At 47.9% G+C, this 21,069-nt stretch overlaps 2 protein-coding genes across 5 annotated transcripts in view; one reads left to right on the forward strand and one right to left on the reverse strand.

Annotated features, from left to right (window-relative positions):
• The window catches only part of FHL3 (four and a half LIM domains 3), a 29,637-nt gene extending 15,130 nt beyond the window's left edge, over nt 1–14,507 (reverse strand). Inside the window, exon 1 of one of the 4 annotated variants that reach the window (XM_086765173.1) lies at nt 14,224–14,507. Coding sequence is in view for 1 of the 4 variants with exons in the window: in XM_086765170.1 (XP_086621296.1) it covers nt 1,170–1,176 (7 nt within the window). In the remaining 3 variants the exon portion in view is untranslated. Of the gene's footprint in view, nt 1–1,169; nt 1,289–12,217; nt 12,353–14,223 lie in introns of those variants that run through there. The other 3 variants (XM_086765171.1, XM_086765172.1, XM_086765170.1) reach the window with 3 other exon arrangements.
• Nucleotides 14,508–14,849: 342 nt separating this feature from the next.
• Nucleotides 14,850–19,682, forward strand: UTP11 (UTP11 small subunit processome component). The gene is made up of 8 exons (XM_086765020.1): nt 14,850–15,022; nt 15,122–15,183; nt 15,641–15,743; nt 16,001–16,114; nt 16,850–16,943; nt 17,249–17,379; nt 18,987–19,097; nt 19,389–19,682. Exons 1-8 carry the CDS (start codon nt 14,960–14,962, stop codon nt 19,470–19,472), a joined length of 762 nt encoding a protein of 253 aa, XP_086621146.1. The 5' UTR covers nt 14,850–14,959; the 3' UTR covers nt 19,473–19,682.
• Nucleotides 19,683–21,069: the final 1,387 nt, after the last annotated feature.

Raw genomic sequence — 21,069 nt, forward strand, 5'->3', positions numbered from 1 at the left:
CTGCAAGGACAGCACAGCCAGCCCTCCAGAGCGCAGACGGGACCGCGGAGAGGGGGCCACCCTCTTCTTTTAGCCCCTGCCTTGCCAACATGGAAGCGAAACAAGTTTCCACCTCTGTGCCTGAAGATTTCTCTGCTCGGTGATCTGGTCATCAGGTGTCGTTTGCTTTCACTAGACAGAACTGGTTATCTTCAAATCAGTCTCCTTGTCAAAGCATTTCTCATTGGCACCTTAAAAATTATTCTCAAATACTGCACATTTTAAATAACAGAACCCATCCGTTGTAATTGTCATGTATTTTATACACAAAATAACTCCTTGCAAGCACTGAAAAGAAATTGGCAAGATGCAACACGCTTCCCCGTTCCTGTCATGCCACACTGGGATCGTCTTTGGGGGAACCCACGCAAGGGAAAACCCGCCACATCCAAAAGACTACGTGGGAACGGCTACTTTAATGGGCACAAACACTCACAAAATTTACGAATGCCTTTGTATCCCGCAGCCACAAGCATCCCTGCCCTCTGGACCTGTCCGAACTGCTCACCGCGCTGGCAGCCCCGCAGCCCCCGCAACACGGAGCGTGGCTGCCGGCACGGGAAGGCACGCGCGCTGACGGGGCCTAGAAACCCATCAAGAGAGGAAAGCTGCTCCTTTACAGGGAAAAACCCAACATGAACAGGCGAGACGTAACGATATCAGAGAGCCCCTGATCCAGGTCTGCGGCTCAGTTACAGAACCTCATTCTCTCATTCAAATCCGAGACGTACAAGGAAACCTACACAGAACAGATTTGGCACAGACTGAAAAGGAACTGGAAGGTCAGGATTTTCACTAACAGAGGCTGCTCTCGTTACAACTTTCAGGTAAAGACCAAGAAGAGCTGATGTTTCACCCCCGAAGCAGCAGACCCGCAGCAACGCCCCGTTTCTTCGCTGCAGAGCAGATGCCCGCGCTCGTTGACTGAGGGAGGCACAGCCGCCTGCTCTGCGACCGGATCAAAAGACTTTCCACGCTCAGGCAGTTCGAGGATCACGGGCTTCCCTGCAACAAGACACCACCAACACCCCGATACCCCTTCCCTCTGTTCTCCTGACCGACCAGCACAAAAATGCTCTATTTGTCCCAAACTGGCAAAGCCCTCCCAGAACTCGGACCAGTTCTGTTACCTTGCATGGCGCAGCGCGACGCGGCAGCTCAGTACGAGGGCGGCTCTCCCGGTGACTCACGGCGCAGACAGCCAGAGCAGGTGCGACCCGCAAGAGGCTCTCGCTAGTAAATCATCGCTTCACTAGCAAAACACTCAAGTGCTTGCCCAGAAACAAAAGCAGTCACATCATAAACCAGCGGATGACATCAACACAGGGATTGCATTTCCTACAGAGCTTTAAATGTCATTACTTGTGACTGGAAATTGGACACTTACAATTCAAGTTGCTTCAAATTTTCATGAGATGTAAGAATTCCAATTCTGATTTTGTGTAGATATATTTCACTTCCAAATCCTTTCTATTTCTCAACGTCAGGATGACAGGAAAAAAAAAAAAAAAAAAAAGAACAAGCCAAACTCCTAACAGAAAGTGAAAAGCTATTGAACATCATTACCAGCCTGACTTACCGAGCCAGGTGCTAATGGGGCGAGCAGCAGAATTCATCCATTTCCACTGCAAAGGGTCAGTGCTTGGGGCCCACTTATTCAAAATCTCTGGATTGCCCTCTTCCACTCCAATCCAAAGCGCTGCTCTGCATCTTCTACAGTTAAAACTCAAAGCTATCAAGGATCCAAAAGCAGTTATTTCACCCTTTCTTAGTTAAGCCACTGTTTCACAGAGCATGAAGCACGACAGTCTGTGCACACGGTCTGACACCTTCACCGGCCCGAAGCGCGTCGGTGATTTTCCACACGCTGCTCTCCAGGCTCTCCAAAAGCAACACATCCAAGGCTTCTATACAAGCGCAATGGGCCAGATTTCATCTTCCTGCGAGTTACGTGATGTTTGCATAGGGTTGAGAAATACTATGCATAAAACTCCTCTTGGCTGAGTTACACGCAACACACCGCGTACGTTTTGCTATTCCCGACTCTTTGGTAAGTACCACCATCACTCTACACGCTCCAGAACCCTCTGAGTCAGGCACTGAAGCAATTTTCTTGCTATGAAGCGTTCGCTGAGTTAAAGGCAGCCACTGAAATGCCTTAAAATTTAAACGCTGACTTTTCTATTTGAAGATTTCCATGTGCTGAGAAATGAGGCAGATGAGAATAGCTAATTCTCACTGGAGGACACAAATTAAAGATTAGTTTCTTTACTTGGAAAGTGGTTTAGCTTTGCTGACTCCCTGCTGCAAATAACACAAACGTATACGATGATCCGGCGCAAGACCATAAATGCAAGAGCGCTCAGTTTCCACAGATCTGACATCCCATATCTCTCAGAGGATTGTTGCTTCCTCAACTCCCCAACAGCTGTCACCAGCAAAAACATTATTTACCCTTTTAATACCTGCAGGGTAGGGAGTTACTTTATCTCCCTCCTGGGATTTGCACCTCAGAGGGTTCTGGCACAAGGAGAGCCTGTTAGAACTAAAAATGGAACCAAGACCCAAGTCCCTGTCCATCTTTCTTCTCCTTCTGAGACGCAGCACATATCCCCACCAGCCTGGAACCCGTGACAGCCACTAATGCCCATTACAGACCACGTCCAAATAGATCCCACAAACTGAGGGGTGAGGAGCAGGGGAAAAAGGAAGGCAGAGAAGGACATGATCTTTAAGGTCCCTTCCAACCCAAACCATTCCATGACAGACGCAGTACGGTGCGGTTACAAAGTACAGTTAATCCGGACTCCAGATCTTTCAACCAAGTAACACCATGCCTTTGCTAGTCACTCCTCCTATTTAAACCTCGGGATTTAACAGCGAGCGTGCTGAGCGGAAGAAGGCACTGGAGAAGCACAGCACCAGGAGTTACGCACCAGATCAAACTGTTAGTTCTTCAGAAAAGAAAAAGCCATTTTTTCCTTACATCACTGTAGTTGAATTCCAAGGCGAGGTCAAAAGCCTGGCAAAAGTCAGCAGTTTGGGCTAGTACGTGGGATCGTGACGCCAACAAAAGTAGTCCTTGCACTCAGAGACAGTTCAGGATCCACTTTTTTGTTGCTGGGTTTTTTTTTTTCTTCACCATCTCCACATCCTACGCAATACCTAGGAACGCTGCCATCAGACGTGGACCTCAAATAGGAATTTTTATCTTCAACCATGCTGAAACTAGGCCTTCCAATCAGGCATTTTATATCATTATCAGATTTCTTTTGTTTCGTTAGAAGAGCCTTAAAACCCAGGTATTTTTCCCCAGCAGCGCTGAGTTAGTACACACGCTGTTTTAGTGGGAAATGGCACGATCTGCAGCCACACAGATCTGAACTGGAACAGAAATTCCCTAACCTCCGACACTCACATGAGGGAAATCCTGCGGGCTTGGATCATTCAAGAAACAAGGTTGTTTAACAGTTACAGGAACAACACATGTCCAGAATGGGCTCTAAACTGGTAAGATGCAGCTCGAAAATAAACTGCTAACTCTTTTTACAATTTGCATTTTATATTAAAAAACCTCCCAAAGACCTCAGGAGGCAGAGCTCAGCCTGGAAAGGATTTTTATGGTTACGCTGTAAACCCACAGAAAGCAGGGATCTAGAGCGGAAACAGCTCATTACAGCTAAAATACTGATCCTGGGCTCTGCCCGAAACAGCTGGGATTATTTCTCCAGTTAAGCAAATTCCTTAATGAAACCCACTCTGATATTTTAAAGAAATTTGGAGAAGATGCTGAGTAGTCACTCTTGTTCCCAGATAACAAGATCAGAACTACATTAATTGATTAGTTTCTAAGTGAACACTTGAAATTTGGGTAAACAAATTAAAAACATCAAGGCTATATTTACATTCCGGCATAATAATTAAATATTTAATATATTGTGGTTCCAGTATTCTAGCTTTTTCTATGCCCCAAAATATTTAGTCATGTAAAAACCATCTGTAGCAGCTGGAAGACATTCATTTGGCCAGCTAAGATTCATTAGTTTTAAAAGACATAAATGAAGTGCTCATTTTATTTCCCAAAAGCTAACACTGCTGCTTGCAGCTTTATTAGGGTGCTTGGTGAATAACGCTTGTGCAGTGTTGTCAGCAGGAGGGATCGGATGCCACAGTTTCACAAATGCACACAAATATCTGATAGCTAAAATCTTGCATTTAGGTCGATGCTCTTCTGTACCGACTAACTCAAGTAATTATTCACAGCAATATGAAAACCAGCTTGCAAATAGTTCAATCCCTATTTTTAGCTTTTCTCTTACGTTCCCAAATTCCCAGTGCTGGAATCGACTTTTAAAAATTACTGATGAAAAGAAATTTCTCTTCAGAACCGTGGTTCAGATACCTGTGTTAAAGAATCACAAAACCTAAGCCTCCATGCACGCTTTTTCTCTCCAAGAAGTTCCTGCATAATCTTACTACAGCTTTTTAAAAGCCAAGTAAAGAAGAGGCACAGCTGAGATTGTAAGCGAGTTGAATTTGGCTCAGCATCCGTAGGGATCACTTTTCTGGCCAACAGTTTGCAAAGGGTTATTTATTGGCTAGCCATTTTTCTTTTGCTGGAAGAGGCTGAGGTTTTAGCGAAGTTTCTGCCGAGTATGCAACAGTTTTCAGCATTTGCTCAGTTAATGAGTTAAATCGTTGCAGCTCTCCGATGACTTGAAGATTATGGGTGTAGGAAAAGGGAATGCTCGGAGAGGGGAACTTTCAGCAGCCACCACCAAACTGCGGTTAAAACAGACACCAATGACTCTATTCAGCTCCCAAACCTCAGACAGTTTCCATTTTCTCAATAACAAAGCATTTTTGTGGAATGAGGTAACAGGCTCCATCTGCCAGGTCTAGCTCTCTGCTAAGGTTTCTCAAGAGCGTGGCTGGAGGAGGGCTGGCCAGCGAGGGCTGCAGAAGGCAGAGTCCCTCCGCATGGGACGCGCAGGGACAAAGCTGCAGGACCGACCGAGAGGAGCCTCCGGGACCCTCGCACAAATCCTCCCGGGAGCTCCATCACAAGTCGCCTCCAGTGAGCTCCAAGCTCAGAAGGCCAAGGAAGGGCTGGAACGGGCAGGAGGAGCAGAGGACAAGTGGGTGCTGCAGGTTGGGTGCTCAGCAAGCCGTGACACAAGTGTCAGGAGCACAGAGCAGTGTGATTTAGAAGCCAGCACAGGATGTGAGCGCACATGGCAAGATGCACAGTGCAAACGGGATCGGACACCCTGCTCCCCAGAGGACGGCACAGCTCCCGGGACCGGCCACCCAAGGCGGGACAAGCTCCCCCACACCCGAAACGCCGCGTATCTGAGCCAGAACAGTCACAGCCTCACAACAGAGGTCGGGGGAGGTTGGTCTTGTTCTTGCCTTGGTTTTGGATTTGGCAGCCCGTGTCTCTGGCTCTCAATTCCAGGGATGCTGAGCACCTACCCATACTTCTGATTTCAGGCAGAGTCAGCTCTGTTCCTCTGACGAGCAGACTGTTCACTGAGATTCAAAGTCTGCCTCTTGCCGGGACCCCACACCAACCCTCACCTCCCTCTGTGAGCAGCCGCTTCTTAGTCAGCTCCCTTGCAATTCCGAGACTCTCAGCTCCAGGTTCGACACATCCCAACTGCCTGCCCTACCACAGGATGAGCAAAAGAGAACGCCACAGCCCTGGGCTCACTCGTGCAAAAAAGGTAAAAACCTTGGAACAGCCTGGAGAGATGAGGCCAGCTGGAATGAGCTTGGAGGGAAAGGTGGCTACACAGGACGGAACATCACGAAAGGATCTTCATGGTGTCTGCAGGTCTTCTGATCTATTCTTTGTCCCCACACATATAAATCTTTAAAAAGCAATGCAGGAAATTCTCCAGGATATGGCAGCTGCTGGTGCAAATGCACAACCTGCAACTCCAGCAGGTCAAAGCACACAGGATCCAACACTGAGCTACTGCTTCGGTATAGAGTGCCGCCAAGACCAGGTCCCGCCTGGACCCTCACTCTGCCTGTGTGGCAGAAGACGTTGGAATACAAGTTTTAAGAAAGGGATTAGAAAACATTTTTAGAAAAATCCATTCTGATTGCATTATTTTAGTCTGGTGCATCAGGTTTTGTATTTACAAGGACAACAACAAAGATTCCCAAGCAGCAACTGCCCCACAGCCATTCTGCACAAATTTCATTAAAATTTGCAACCTCTAGATCTACGATACTGCTGCAGTACCAAGGAAGTATCAGTGAGGACAGAAATGTAAGTGTACATACTCCCATTTAACATTCACCAGAGCATCAGCTTTAGACACTTCTGCTATTCTGCCACAAAGCTCTGTAGCCAAAGCCTTAACAAAGGCAAATACATTTAATTCTCTTGCTATTGAGTGCTAGGGAGACGCTGAAATTCGTGCACTCATATATAGTCATACGCACTAATGACCAACAAACTCGAAAACACATGGAGCAACTGGAACTCGACTCACCTGCAACCCAAATTGAGCAACGTGCTAATTAGGAGAGAAATTTCACTTCCAAAGATGCCCATTTCCTAACCATCAATCTTTATTTCTGCAGATCAGAGACAGCCTCCCAGACATGCACTGATGTGAACCAAGGAGGAGCTTTTTACTATCAGAAGATCTGGGGTACACTCCTACCACTGCTGTCAGTTTCCTGAATGGCCTCATACGACTTCCTTCCCACCTCTCCATCGAGCTCTTCCATCGAAAGCAAAGGAGATTTTTAGTTGGTTTTCTGAAGGCCCTGTAGCACCTTCTCCTGAAGTTTTGAAGACCTTACTATTGACCTCCTCACTCTCTGGTTTAACAGCACCTACCCAGCTGGATACCTGGAGAACGATGCTGGCCAGTGACATACTTTCTTTCCCAGCCAGGACAAAACTTTTCCCAAGCCAGTTTTCTCCCTGTGAAGAATGCTGCTGTCAAATCTCAAAAATCCATGCTGCTAATACTAGTCCCAGTGCAAGGTCAGCCAAAGAGGACTTCCATCAGAGATGAGCTCTGCTGGAGAAAGCTCCCTGGAGATTACAAGAATAGTACAGTCAAGCCCAGATGGCAACAACGTGCAGAGCACATTTCCAGTAAAACGCAGTGACTGGGCAGAGGACTCCGCAAACTGAAGTCCACCCTGATTTCTGCCATTTGCTCGCTGAACGCTGAAGCCCGGGCTGAGGCCTTTGGGAAAGGTCAGGATAGTCTTAGTCTTACAAGCTCGCAAGATATTGCTTTTGTTCTCACTATTTGCTTCTCAATTCCTTTGTTAAGAGATACTAATCTCTCTGTAAGGCAGTTAAGTTGGAGCCAAGAGTTTAGATATTATTGCAAAACATATGCTTAAAAGAGACTGGAAATTATGTTGGCAGTGTTACAGAGGGGAGCGAAGCGCAGCTTTGGGTCAAAACAAAAAAAAAAAAAATCTAAGCTAGTAAGCAATTCCCATGTGATAGTTTAGGAGAGCCAGCAAAAGCTTCTTCTAGAAAGAAAACAATACTGTGAGAACGAAGCTAACAAGAGCTGGCTCTTGGAAAAATAAAACGACCAGTAATGAGCCCGAGTATTGCCAACAGCACATATCCAAGAGGATCTTTCTGGGAAACCGACCCAAGTCATTACGCTGGAGAGCCCTGAGGGACTAGGGACCTTGAGGCTAAAAGCTGGCAAATTGCTTCATCAGTTAAGGTTGGTCCCAGTGTTTTCTACTGCGTAAGAATAATTTGTTTTAGCCTACAGGTCTCTACAGAGCAACGGGTAAATTCAGGCTGCTTCCTCTGGGAAGGGAAACAGCGTGCTCGGCAAAGCCCTGCCCAAACAGGACGTTTTTAGAAGGTTTCCCACCATCACTGACATCCCTTCAGCCCAACAGCCGGCCCAGCACGCTCAGGCTGTTGGCTTGGCTTTACTCCCTGCGCACCTCTCAGCGCGGCTCGGTGCTGCCGGGGTTTTCGGTGCTGCCGGGGTTCAGTGCTGGGCACAGCCTGCCCATTACCTGGTGGGAAAATCACCCGAGCTATTTCAGCCGGCACTCCAACAGCGAGCAGCTGCCACAAAAATGTGATGACTGTGCCTCCACAAAAGCGTCTTCTGGAGACTCATTCACCCCAAATGGATGCAGTTAGAGCAATTACTCTGAGGTATCTTGTTTTCCAGAGGGGTAAGGAGGAGACTTTGCTCTGTCTCTCCATGTCAGAGAGATTAGTTAATGCACCAGGAAATAGGTACGCTGATGCAGAGTGATAAAGGCAAAGCTTTTGTTTGCAGTCTTCTCTTTCACTTCCAGTCCAGCTACTCATAGTTACAGGAGTGTACAGAGAGCACCGGAGACAACGAATGTGATCTCTAACTGTGCTTCTGTGCTGGCAGAGAAAAATCCTGCATTGGCAGGGGATGTCAAGGTGCCGCCTTTCCTCCTCTTCCAGCTCCTCTTCTGATTCATGTTGCCATCTTCCTTGCAACTGACCTAAATAACAAGTTCAGGCAGCACTGGAAGTATTTCCACCTCATACTTCAATTGCAGCAAGATCTCTGCATCTGGAAAGGGTGTTTCTCAGGAAAGTCACACCACACATGGCTTAGGAGTGTCTTTCCCGAGCAAGAAAGAGAAGCACCCTGTCTTGTCTCATTTCATCGGTAAGACTTCCCGGCTGCAGGAGAACAAAGGTTGCCCAGGAGTAGAAAAAACAGATGCTATGACTGTGCCCAAGCCCCAGCAAATCTGAACAATGTGGGCAGAGTATTCAGTTACCTCATTTCCAGGTGTGCCGTCAGCATGAGCCACGACTGGCTTGGGATGAAAGAGGAAAAACTGTTCCTAGATCTGCGTTTGTCTGCATCGTTTATGGTAATTATTGCCCAGCAGCCTTTAATCCTTTAATGCCATATCCCACTCGCAGCCCTCAGTCTCTCTATAACCTTTTGATCACCGCTTGCTGTTCCACTCCAGAAGAGGCTGGAGGAGAGCGCAAGGCTGCGTTGCCCCACAGGCATGCCAACCTGGGCTTCGGGAAGAGGAAAGACACGGCAGACACCACGAAAGGACTTCGGCAGGTCAGCCACACAGTGATTACGTACGCTGGCAGCATCCAAGCACTTAGAACAGCTGTATATCCACACAACTACAGTACCCCTGCAGCTATTAACTTTTATAACATAGCACAGTATTCAACAGCACTGGAAGACAGGGACAACTCAACTCCTCTCCCTCCACAGTGGCTTCACACACAGAAAGATTTTTGATCCTCTCCCCATCTCATTCTTTCCTTTACCACAAGTTGAGGCACTCCTATAGCCACGCAGATATCTCATCTCCTCACAGACCTCTGATCTCAATGTTACCTTACAGCAGCAGCCTTCACAGGCTGTGTACTGAGTAAATGAAAAAGTAAAAAGTCAATAGAAAATGCATTTATTGCCAACAAGGAAATGGGCCGCTGGGAAATAGAGGGAAGTATTGCGAAGCTGCAGGGCTGCCGCAGCGCTCCCAGCTGAGGAAGGGCAAGCCTGGGGTTGGCACACTACACCTTGCACGGCCGCCACCAGATCCTCACCACCTACCAGATCCCTTCCTTATTCAAAGGATACACATAAATCCAGTTCCCCTGTCGCAACAGAAAGTTATACTCGACCTGTGTCACCTCTTTTTCATGTAATTGAGCTTCAAAACTAAAGCAGAAAAGATGAAGGCAAAACTCACACATCTTTGTGCTGCAGCATGCCTGTTTAGTCCACAACGGCTAGTCTGTATCTGTTATCTCCACATTTTTTATTAGCTCATGTTTACTTTGGCTGCACATCCAAGCAGCCATTTAAACAGGGTGAGAGAGGAAAATCTTGGACTCTCAACAATGGCCAAGCTGCTTAATCTGCCACTGGGGACAATGACTTGACTCCTATTGGCGTTTAGCACTGGCAGGGTCAAGTGTAACATGTGCTGAAGGAAGCACTAGGGAAGCAGATCTGCAGCCGTTCCAACAACACCGAGCATTTCCTTGAGCTATTCAGAGGTCCCTTTCCCCCCTCGCCTGTAGGGAACACAGCTCCAGCTGTCCGGTCACCTGCATCGGCTTCTCCACGCACCGGATTTATGACATTGGAGGCTGCTAACAGCTCCAGGTTGGATACAGCACATTCCTCTGGCGTACAGCTCAGATGCTCAAAACTAATTTAGGAACCAGCCAAGATTATGTCCTTGGCATCAGCCAGCAGGTTGGTGCTGGGAGATCGTTTATACTCCTCAACAGAACTGGCACTGGGCAGGCTGGGCATAAACATCAACAAACTTTCGTCCAGCGATGACACCCAGCAGAAGGGTCTAGAGTTAATATTTATCCATGGTGCTGATTTAAGAATTTATTTTTGTATTTGCGAAGTTCACAACTCTTTACATAAAAGAACCCTGCAACTTGCAAGCCTAAGACAACCTAAAAGAACATATCCAGAGGCCAATAAAAGATGAGATGAGTTAATGTTAACAGCCAGATGACCACAGCCCAAATAAAGCCAAAGTGAGACTGCACTAAGAACAAGAACATAACCTCCAGGATTTTTATTCCACTGCTATTTCGATTCTGTGTTAACACATTTCTAAATAACTCTTGATTAACTATTAACTTAGCCCTAATGGACATGTCTTTCTGATTCCTCCCAGAGTAATATTATCCTCTCAGTGGGCTCCTCTTCAGTAAGGGTAGGATCATTTGTTAAAACTGTTCCCCATTTAGCAAATATCAACAGGCACAGAGTGAGTCACTCCGCAGAGGCAGTTCTGCTGGGATGAAATACAGGAAGGTGGAAGCCATGTGGCATTCTTCAATTTCCCCTTTCCTTTCACAATCACACCCTTGATATTTTCTTCAACAGGAAAACTGACACTCCTCCTCCCTGTAAACTGCTGACAATGGTATTTTACACCTGGCAAAACCAGCGCAAAACGGAAGGAAGAGAAGAAACAAAGACCAAGGACTTTTTACATCTCCACAGAACGGAGAGGTTTTCTTTCCAACTGCAGCTAAAGACCCACCGCTTCTTAATGGACCAAGTCTAGCAACTACAACCGCCTCCACGGGACACCTCCTCTCTGTCGAATGACTGCAGAATGGAGAAGGCGGCAGCAGCTTCACAGCGAGCGGTCAGAGCTGCCCCGTACGGCTGCGGGACCCAGGCCCCACTGAAACCAGCAAAGCACGTGCAGCTGAACCCCTTTGCTCACACACTCTCAGCCCTCATACTGGAATGTCCTGTGCTTTAAAAGTGATCCTGAACTCCTGGTCATAATCTGAAGGTTAAATAACACTGGTAAAGTTTCTCAGCCCCTAACAACCGGTCTTTTCCCTTTCCTAGATGCAGCTGATGTCTATTGTTATAGCTGTCCTTTATTTTTTTTTTTTTTAACAGAGTAAAATATTTACATTTGTTTTCATGACATCACCAGGCAAAATATTGTCCAGTTCTCTCTGAAGTTTTCCAGTTTGGCCATCGAAATGGCACCTATTTCAGGAGAAATAGTCAAAGTTCCTAAGGAGTGAGGTGTAGCAGCTTGCACTCTAGCATGCTGAGCAAAACCGCAAGCATCATTCGCACCGCCTTGCCAGATCAAGCTGGGTGCTCCACGGGGGCACGGGCAATCTAGCATCGACCAGGAATACTGAATACTGAACGCCAGAGGAGAAATGGGTTCCTTACTTGAGCAATTACAAGAAATTACAAAGCTGTTTGACCAGTTGGGAAGTTTGGCTTTTATTCAGACCAGCCAGCCCGCCCCCAGTTTTCCGTAAACACCTTCTTTGTCTATGGAAACGTTCTCACACGAAAGGTGAGGGAGAGGGAAAAAGGTTCACACTCATGCCTCTCTCCCGAGGCTACGGCTGCAATCAGGGCTCTTCAAGCAGGACCTCACGCGAGCTAAGGACGGTGAAAACCCCACAGACATGAACAAGGACCCCGGCGGGCCACCACGAAAATCTTGAGTGTAAGTGCTGCGATTACCATAAAAGTCCTTTTCCAGGGAGAGGGGGTGGGAATCACTTGAGCACTAAGATTAAGCAATTTATTCCATTTTCCTGTTGGCGTTTCAAAAAACAGCAGGCTGTGTAACAGCATCAGCTCAGGCGCAATTAGGAACACAGCAGAAAGCGTCTTACCTCATACAGCAAGTGAGTCCTGGCTGTGAACAGAACCAAAAGTGCTTCCAAAGTCGGTGCACTGTGAATTTCAGTAACCTGCCTGCAGAGTTTTTCCTGGCTCTGTGAGTTAAGAGTTCACCTCTGTTCTTAAAGCTGCTAGATCAAAAACTCAAAAGAGTATCACTGAGCTCATACCCCTCAGAAAGCTATTGACCAGTGAACACTGCTTATAGCCACACAAGCCTGGTAGTCTACAAAAAAAATTGGAAAAAAAAAAAAAAAAAAGCATGTGTGGATCAGGGTGACCACAATGACCCGGGCCAGGAAAGAGACTCCTGCCTTTCTCCCCCAGATGATCTCAGAGAAATGAGCCACCCAGCTGCCGACTCAGACAGCACGGCTGTTTCAGAGTCCGCTCGAAAACGAACTGCAGTGTAAACAGGAAGCAGAGCTGACAGCAGACGCGCTGCAGATGGCTGCAAATCCTGCCGAGGGAACAGCAGTGACCTACCATCCTTCCAAAGGCCAAGGAACCAGCCTGGCCCTCAGCACACCAGTCACCGCTCCGCTCATTGGATGCTATTCTGCAGGCAGGGAGATGCACAGATTTTTGCCCAAGAGGAACATCCAACATGGAGAAACAGTGGTGCTCCAGAAGCGGAGGCCATGGAAGTGCTCACAGGGCTCCCTGCTTGGCAATTCTGGATATTTCCAAACACCACCCTGCCTTTGGTGTGTCTCCACCACTCCCTATGTACAGGTTTAAGGAGCTCTTACTCCAAAACAGACTTTGCTGTGGAGCATCCACTATAATTAGTGCCCACAACTAACTATATTGCCTGTATTTTTGTCTCCTATGCTATGCCACCAGTCTTAAAAGTATACAAAATTACAGACCTAGCTGGGTAAGAATTAAATCGATGCTCACAACTCTGTGCCTCTAAGGAAGCAGCCACCAAGAGAACCATATGGTCTCCATCCTAGGAAAAGGAAAGAAAAGGGCACAAAAATAAGACAGGAGAAGTGTCAAGCTTCCCCTTTTCCTTCGGCCTGCTCTAGGGCAGCCTTCCCCCGCTCCTGTAACAGGCTTTCCACTTGGGAAAGATTTCTTTACAATTTTCAAAACCGGGAAACAGCAAACGTATTAAATTCACATCTAAGCACGGAGACCTCAGTATCCAAGGCTGCACCGTGAAGGGAAGTAACCGCCACCGTACGCCATCCATCTGAGCTTTGAGTCGGTGAGAGGAATTCCTACGAGCACGCTTCGCCCTGGCTAACTGTAAAGTATATCCAACGCTTCCGTGAATTCTCATGGAAGAGTCAAAGCGATTAATGCAACCGCAAGTAAAAACCCCAACAAAACTGGAATCCAAAAAAAAGAAAACATTACCTGTAAGAAAACATAACACTCTGAAACAAAACTGTGTTCAGTAAAAAAAAACATTTTGAAGAGATGCTGAGCTATTTTTTAATAGCAAGATTCAAATCAAGTCTTTGTTTAACACACAAAAAAAACCCCTCCCAAAAGCAAGGCTTTGAGTAGCCTTTCCCCACACCTACCCTGCGATTCTCTGGAACACAGCAACCACTTAGGATGCGTTGAAAATCTCTCACTACTACGTCTGAGCCTTTGGTTTAAGCTTACTTCCGAGTTTATCGGCTGGGTAAAGTTTCAGCGCTTTCTTAACAAAGTACAGCTTCAGCGCTGCGACTTTACCGGCTGGGAAAGAGACACGGACAATTTTCCCCCCCCCCCTCTTTTAGAAAACGGTGCGAGCAGCGCTTCCCCGGACACACCGGAGCGGAGCCCCCTCCGTCCCGGGTCACGACGGAGCGAACGCAGCCGGGGTCCCGCGCGGTGCCCTGGCCCCGGGCACTCCCGCCGCGCAGGCACTTTCCCGTCCGGACCCCCGTTCCGCCAGCCCCCCGTGCCCCGGAGCACCCCCCCCCCACCATCGCCCCGACCCGCGCTCCCACCCCGGCCCCCGCCGCCCAACCCGGCCCGGCCGGTCCCGACCCACCTGGTCTGCGTCCCGGGGCCGCGCCCCCGCTCGCTGCTCGCCCCGGCGATGGGCAGGCTCGGCTCGGCTCGGCGCGGCTCTGCTCCCCAGCCCCGCCCGGCGCGGGGGGAGGCGAGGCGGGGCCCAGGGGCGGCGGGCTGGGCCGTCCGGTGCCCGCCCCGTACAGCCGCGGCTGCGGGAGCCGGGAAGGGGGCTACGCCGGCGGGTGCGAGCGGCCGCCCCGGCAGCGGGGCCGCCTGTCCCCGACCCCGCGGGCTCCTCCCGGGACAGCCGGGCCCGGCGTTACGCCCTTCCCCTCCCCGGTCAGCTTCTGAGCGGCCCCCCCAGAGCCCGGCCCCCGCCGCTCCGCTCGGTGGGGCTGACGGCAGGAGCGGGGCAGCGGCGGCTGCGGGCCCTTCCCTCCCGGACGGGGCAGCGGAGAAGCCCCTGCCGCGGCTCCCCGGCTCCCCCTCCCGGAAGCGCCCGCTCCGTCGCGGCGAGCCCCGCACCCGGGGGGCGCAGCGCACCGGGCCCCGCGGTCACCATGGCGACGACGCCACCGCCCGGCGAGCCTCGCGCGCGACCTCTGACTCCCGAGGCTCCGCCCCTTCCGCCCCGTCCGCGGCGCCCGGCCTTTCGCGGCGCGGCGGCGGCTCCGAGCCGAACCGGACCGGGAGCGCGTTTGGGGGGGGGGGGGGGGGTCGAAACCCGAGGATCGAGGCCCGAGTGAGGCGATCGGAGGCCGCCGCCCGCCGCCATGTCGGCCGCTTTCAGGAAAGCCGCCAAGTCGGGGCAGCGCCCGCACCGCGAGCGGGCACAGGTCAGTGCGCCGGGCCGGGCCGGGCCGGGCCGGGCCGGGCCCCGCCGCCCATCGCCGCTCGGGCCGGCCGCCCATGCTGTTCCCTGCCTTTCCTCCTAGCCCGCCGCGCGGCAGAAGCTGGGCCTGCTGGAGAAGAAGAAGGACTACCGGCTCCGCGCCCGGTGAGTGCGGCCGCCGCGGGGAGGAAGGGGGGGGTGTCAGAGGGAAAGGGAGCGTGGAGGGCAAAGGCCCCGCAAAATCGTTATTTCTGGGATTAATACAAAGCTTAAGAGCATTATGTTCCAGCCTTAGTGGCTGGTTCTGTAGATCTAGGAGTCCTAACCAGCTCGGTAAGCTTTCCAGAACGGGTGGACACGTTTCCAGTACTCCTCTAATACTTGCTGCTGGACACGATGGATTCCCAGCTTTGCTAAGGAATAAAAAAAAAAGCTGAAATAAAAAATAAATAAAGCTGAAATAATTTGCTGGTGTCCAGCTCTGTTTGTGGAGCCTTGCCTGCTGTCTCAAAGCTCCGAGCATCACTTCGAAGGACTCGGCGTCTCATCAGGGAGCGTGAACATGGTGAAACTGCTGAAGAATTTCTGTTGTTTGTTTCTTTGCTGTTTTTTTTTCTCCCAGTGACTATCACAAGAAACAGAATGCCCTCAGAGCACTTCAAAAGAAAGCTCTGGACAAGAATCCTGATGAGTTCTACTTTAAAATGATACGGGCAGAGCTCCAGGTGAGATTTTAAATTGCCTTCAAGAAGGGTCACACTCTGTTGCTCTAAGTAACATAATTCTTTTATCTTCCTTGTTTTGTTTTTAATTTATGAATTAGTAAATAAATTAGGTTACTTGCTTTGGTGCTTGTGGAAGGCTTTGAAGAAAATGAGGGGCAAAGGACAAAAGTATTATTTTGCTTTTATTTTTAGGACCCATAGTAGACCGTAGCGAGAACGGTATCTGTCTGTAAGTGCTGTGTCCCCTCTGGTTTTAGGATGGAGTTCATATAATAAAGCAGCCGAAGGATGAAGTGACCCCCGAACAGGTGAAACTGATGAGGACACAGGATATTAAATATGTGGAAATGAAAAGAGTGGCAGAAGCCAAGGTAATAGTTCGCTTTTTTAATGTCTCCCAGTTTGCTCAGAATTGTTATTTTTATTGTAGGGTTTTTTTTGTTATTATTGGCCATTGTGTTGATGTTCAGTGAAATCTGATGTGTGTAATTCTGGAAGTGATAGATGGAAATGTCAGCAGAGCTCTGTACGTAGAACCTAAAGGTATACTGAATAAGAAAAACTGTACTATGCGTCATTATCAAACATGGCAATTTCTTATGTAAATCCCAGACATTAAACATGTACTCTTGCTTCTCATCTTTATAAAGAATGGAGGATTGTTGTTCCTGAGGCGGGTTGTTTGAATGCGGCAGGCAGGCAATCCACAGAAACGTGACCCACTTCTGAAAACGTTTTGTGCTCTGATATTGACCCACACACACCATCACTGCAGATAAAAAAAGTCAGCTTTGAATTTTCCTTCATGCTTTTGCTAGTGATTTCTTGGTAATCATCCCTACTGTGTCTGCCATACAGAGAACTTACTGTTTTGAAAACTGACTTGTACATATTTCGCTGGGTAATGCCAGAAATTATTGGTAACCTGTACCCAAAAAAGGTTCTGAAGACATGACCTAAATACAGACTGGATATATTTTCAAAGATTAAAAAGGAAGGAAGAGTTCAGATGCCTGAGAAACAAACAGGAATCCACGTCAGGGAGATAGTATTTACCTTGTTATGGATGTTGGGCAAAACAGATGAACTTTTTTTCTTTCCTGCAGAAAATCGAGCGGCTGAAGTCGGAGCTCCATCTGCTGGATGCGGAGGGGAAGAAGCCCAACAAGCACACGTTCTTTTTTGATACCAAGAAAGAAGGTAAGATTTAAACAGGTTTTATCAGAACACTTGTTCTGTGAGGTTTTATTGTAGGCTGTTTAGAATAGCATGGTGCTTTCTTTATGCTGTTGTCATTAAAAAAAAAAAAAAAAAGGGTATTTTTCTTTCAGGAATTCAGATAGTTGATAATTTTTTGGATGACTAGATAAGACTCAGTTCTGCAGGAGCTATGTTGCTGGGGCCTCCATCGCTGACTGTACTTAAGCTACATGTGTGGAAGATTTGCTGAGCATTGGTCCAAAAAGTCCATGTGAGTTTATTCCCAAATTTCTTTTTATTTCTAGTTCAGGAGTTTGATATTGCAACTCATCTGGATACTGTTCCAGAGCTCGTAGGTAGAGTGTACAACCGACCGACCATTGCGACATTGCAGAAAGAGACGCTGAAGGGAGCTACCGATCCTGGCCACCTAAAGGTAGTTTGTAGTGCCACTGTTTTATATATCCATTTATAACTATTATTATACTGTTCTTAATATTTTACATCTTGTATCTAATAAGCACTAAAGAGGATTCGTAGGGCCGTTGCGGGGGAGAGCAAAGTTGTTCTGTTGTCTTAGAATTTTTATTGGTGACACAAGGCTGCGGTGGATGTCACTTAATCATCAAGTGCCCGGAGTCTACAGTCAAATCTTCTCCTGGACTGACAGGAGAACTTCTTCAGTTGTATCTCAGTCCACGGTGGATTATGAAACAAGAGTTATGACCTATGGGCCAGAAAGAGACAGTATAGACCTCATTAGGCAAGTTTTGTTGGCAAAAGTTAAATATTTCTCCTCTGTTATGTGACGACACATCTATGGGACTATCTTTTCATTAAATTGCTCCAGTTTTAAGTGTGATTTTTGCAGCATCCGCTGCTAAGTCTCCTCTCACACCTCGCCAAAAGCCCTTGCACCCCTGAAGAGAGATGCGAAGAAGCTTGTTCCGACACAGATGTATCTGTTGTTGGCTTTCTGATCTCATGGTATTTTTCAAGTACGTTCTGAGCCTGAAGTGCCTTGAGATTCAGGATTTGTCTCCCCCCTTTTCTTCTTAAAGACATTTAAGCTATAGCCTCCCTTCCCGACTTTCCTAGTTTTCGTGATCCTTCAGGATGAATTGCTCCTGCAATCAACTGATTCTGATGTTTCAATATCACAGCATTTCTGTCCTAGAAGTAGCTGCACTCAGCTTTATCACTGTAAATACCACTTAATTATTTTGGATATATTGGTCGGTCCTGTGAGCTTGAGTTGGTATGTGTAAGGTAAAAATAAAGTTGTCTAAAGTTGCCCATTGGTAAATTTGTAACCTGTTGTTTTCTGAATCAGATGTCAGATAACAAAACACCCTGTGGTCCTTTTCTTCTTGCCAACTTTCTCAGTTTGGCTTGTCAGCAAAGCAGTTGGACAAGTTGTAGACTAACAAGTTTTCTCCTCTAAACGTCTGAGTCATATTTTAAGCATGTTGGGATCCGCTCTCCTTAATTTAATTACTGAAATCACACCTGCAGTAATTCCCTTCTTGTGCTGGGAAAGCCATCCGCTCTCAGTAGGTAAACATGACCAAACAAGTTGCATTTTGGGAGGCCTCTGTGCAATTTCTGAGCACTTCAGGAATTGGTCTCTTTTTCTTTTTTTTTTTCCCCCTCTGGATAAACTGCGTTTTCATTATCTTGCACTCAACATTGACATTCAGAGGATTTAGAAAAATGAAATTCCAGCCACTTACTGAACAAAGTTACACAGCATCTGAACTAGGTTAGAAGAGGTTTGGGTTTTTTTTATGTTTGGATTTAGGAGATTCAAACAAGCACAAAGAATTAAGTCCTACTTAGAAAACCTCTAATATGAGAATCAAGACCTTAAAACAGTTTGCTGGAATCTAGCCACAGAACTGAAGCAGCGTTCTTGACTATGATTATGATTTTAAAATGTAAAAAATGTTTGTGAGGTCCAAGTGCCTCGGAATAGGTCAGTTATAGCCCACAGTGTCCTATTTCTCTCTGTCTTAAGAATGATTTTTTTTTTTTCCCCTCCAGAAATTAGCCCAGCAAAGGAAGAATCAGTATGACCTCCTGAAGCAGCGCATTGAAAGAGAAAAGGCCATGTTTGTCATTGCACAGAAAATCCAGACACGTAAAGATCTTCTGGTGAGGGATTTAGTTCTGGTTCTTTGTTTTGTTAAGGTCATTAGGTCTCGTTTTGGATGTATGCTGACACTTCCAGATAACTCCTAAAAATAAGTAATCCTTTGAAGTATGGAAAAAGCGAGGAGCTGAAGCATTCCAGTTGTGCCATGGCTAGTAAATCGTATCTGCTAGTCCAACTCTAATGCCTTGTCAGTCCCAGACAGGGACTTTCTTCTTTATATGAGGGTGTTTGGTTTTTATTTTTTCTTCATGCCAGCAAACTTTTTTTTTTTCTTGTTCTTTTTTTTCCAGGACAAAACTCATAAAGTGAAGGTGAAGAAAGAGACAACAAACAGTCCAGCTATTTACAAATTCAAATTTCAGCGTAAACGTTAACCATTCCACTAAGGAATTGTTACCATCTTTGCTTAGAAAGAAAGATTTTCCTTATCAAGAAGGGCTGATGCACCCTGTATCAGTTTGTTTTTCACTGCAGCCTAGTACTTTGTTAAAACAAATTACTGTGGGCCTGCGCTAGCCATAAATACATTGTATATCTAATTAATTGATTAATAAATCAGAGAGTTTGTTCTCTTGGTATTTACAGTGGGAAGCCACAAGAGGTGCCTGAATGTCCCAGTAATACGCACCATAAACAATCCCTGAAACGTCAAGGTTGGAGTTAGGAGATGGGGAGGTGGGTTGCTCCCAGCACACAGACAGAAAAGGCGCGCTGGGATTGTTGTGTTCAGCGCTGCGGCCAGTGGACCGTGACACGTCCAAAACCGCAAAAGACTTCAGGTCAGCTTTTCTAGCTATCTTCTCAAGCAGGTTAAAGTTCAATTATTATCATTCTAATCAGAATCCCTCTAATTTCTCCATTCTGCTTCATCTGCACAAAGTATTTCACTTTAAAACACAAGAGCGGAAAGGCATTGCTGAGGGCGCATTGCTAAATTCAGGCAGCATATCAGCCAAACTATTCCGGAACGGTGCTAGCAGCGGGGAATTGTTTCTGCCACTCTGCAGAAAGGAAGAAAATGTCGACCTTTATGAATGATTTCCAGAGCTGAGCAGCTGTTTGTGCTTATTCTGTCTTCTCCCGTACAACGGGGTAGTGCCCGTGCCACGCCAAATTTCCAGTGCTGCCTTCCAAGCCTGAACAGAAGCGATCCTGAAATTTGTGTGTAGGGAGAGACGATACGGAAGCCAACCGTGGGACAAAAGTTTGTCCGCTTTGTTTATACTGTGCCTGGTGCGAGGCTGGTGGTTGGAAGGGGGTTCAGCTGAGAAGAAGGAAGGCACATCCTCAAGTGTCCCGGAGCAGTTTGGGCAAGTTAAGAGAGCCTGGGCGTAAACATTCCTTTTCTTATCTCTCCCACTTGGGCTGTGTCTGCCAGTAAGCAGCACATGCCCATGCAAGATGGGGAAAAGAAAGATGTTCTTCCCAAGCTCTTCCCGCTTTGGGAGCTTTCCTATCTCCTCTTACACGAAATGCGACTTTTTTTACCTGCTAAAATGCAGCTTCAGACATTGTTTCTGCCATTGCAAAGATTCCCGAGTTAGCAACAGTTGAGGGGTGGGTTTTTTCAGGAAGGATTAAGGAAGGTACTACTTCTTTGCTCTTAAAAGCGGTTGAGACCCTCTCATACGGAAGGGGAAATCCTGCGACTTCACCGTCAGCAGCACGCTGTAAACCCCCTAGCACCGCACGCCCAGGAGGGAAAATGAAACCCGCCGCGTGGGAGAAAGCTGCTCCTTTTCCTTCCTGACGGGAAAACGCACGCGCGATGGAGAGCTGCAACGCTTTTTCCCGTCAAAGTCCCTTCCGCGCCGCGGGCAGCAGCGGCGGGGGGCGCCCCGGGAGCCAGGCCCGGCCGGCAGGGGGCAGCAGCGGCCCGCGGCGGGGGCGCCGGGAGCGCGCCGGGGGGGGGGCGCCGGGAGCGCGCCGGGGGGGGGGGGGGGCGGTGGTGTCCCCCGGCTCTCGGCCGGT

The sequence above is a fragment of the Chlamydotis macqueenii genome, chromosome 22 (assembly GCF_036417535.1).
Source record: "Chlamydotis macqueenii isolate bChlMac1 chromosome 22, bChlMac1.mat, whole genome shotgun sequence".
Classification (NCBI taxonomy): domain Eukaryota; kingdom Metazoa; phylum Chordata; class Aves; order Otidiformes; family Otididae; genus Chlamydotis; species Chlamydotis macqueenii.

What these genes read in the sequence shown, in the direction of transcription:
- UTP11 (XM_086765020.1), top strand. Translation starts at nt 14,960, where the DNA reads ATGTCGGCCGCTTTCAGGAAAGCCGCCAAGTCGGGGCAGCGCCCGCAC. An exon ending in TGATACGGGCAGAGCTCCAG is followed by an intron (nt 15,744 to 16,000) that starts GTGAGATTTTAA and finishes CTCTGGTTTTAG; the next exon opens with GATGGAGTTCATATAATAAA. An exon ending in CCGATCCTGGCCACCTAAAG is followed by an intron (nt 17,380 to 18,986) that starts GTAGTTTGTAGT and finishes TTTCCCCTCCAG; the next exon opens with AAATTAGCCCAGCAAAGGAA.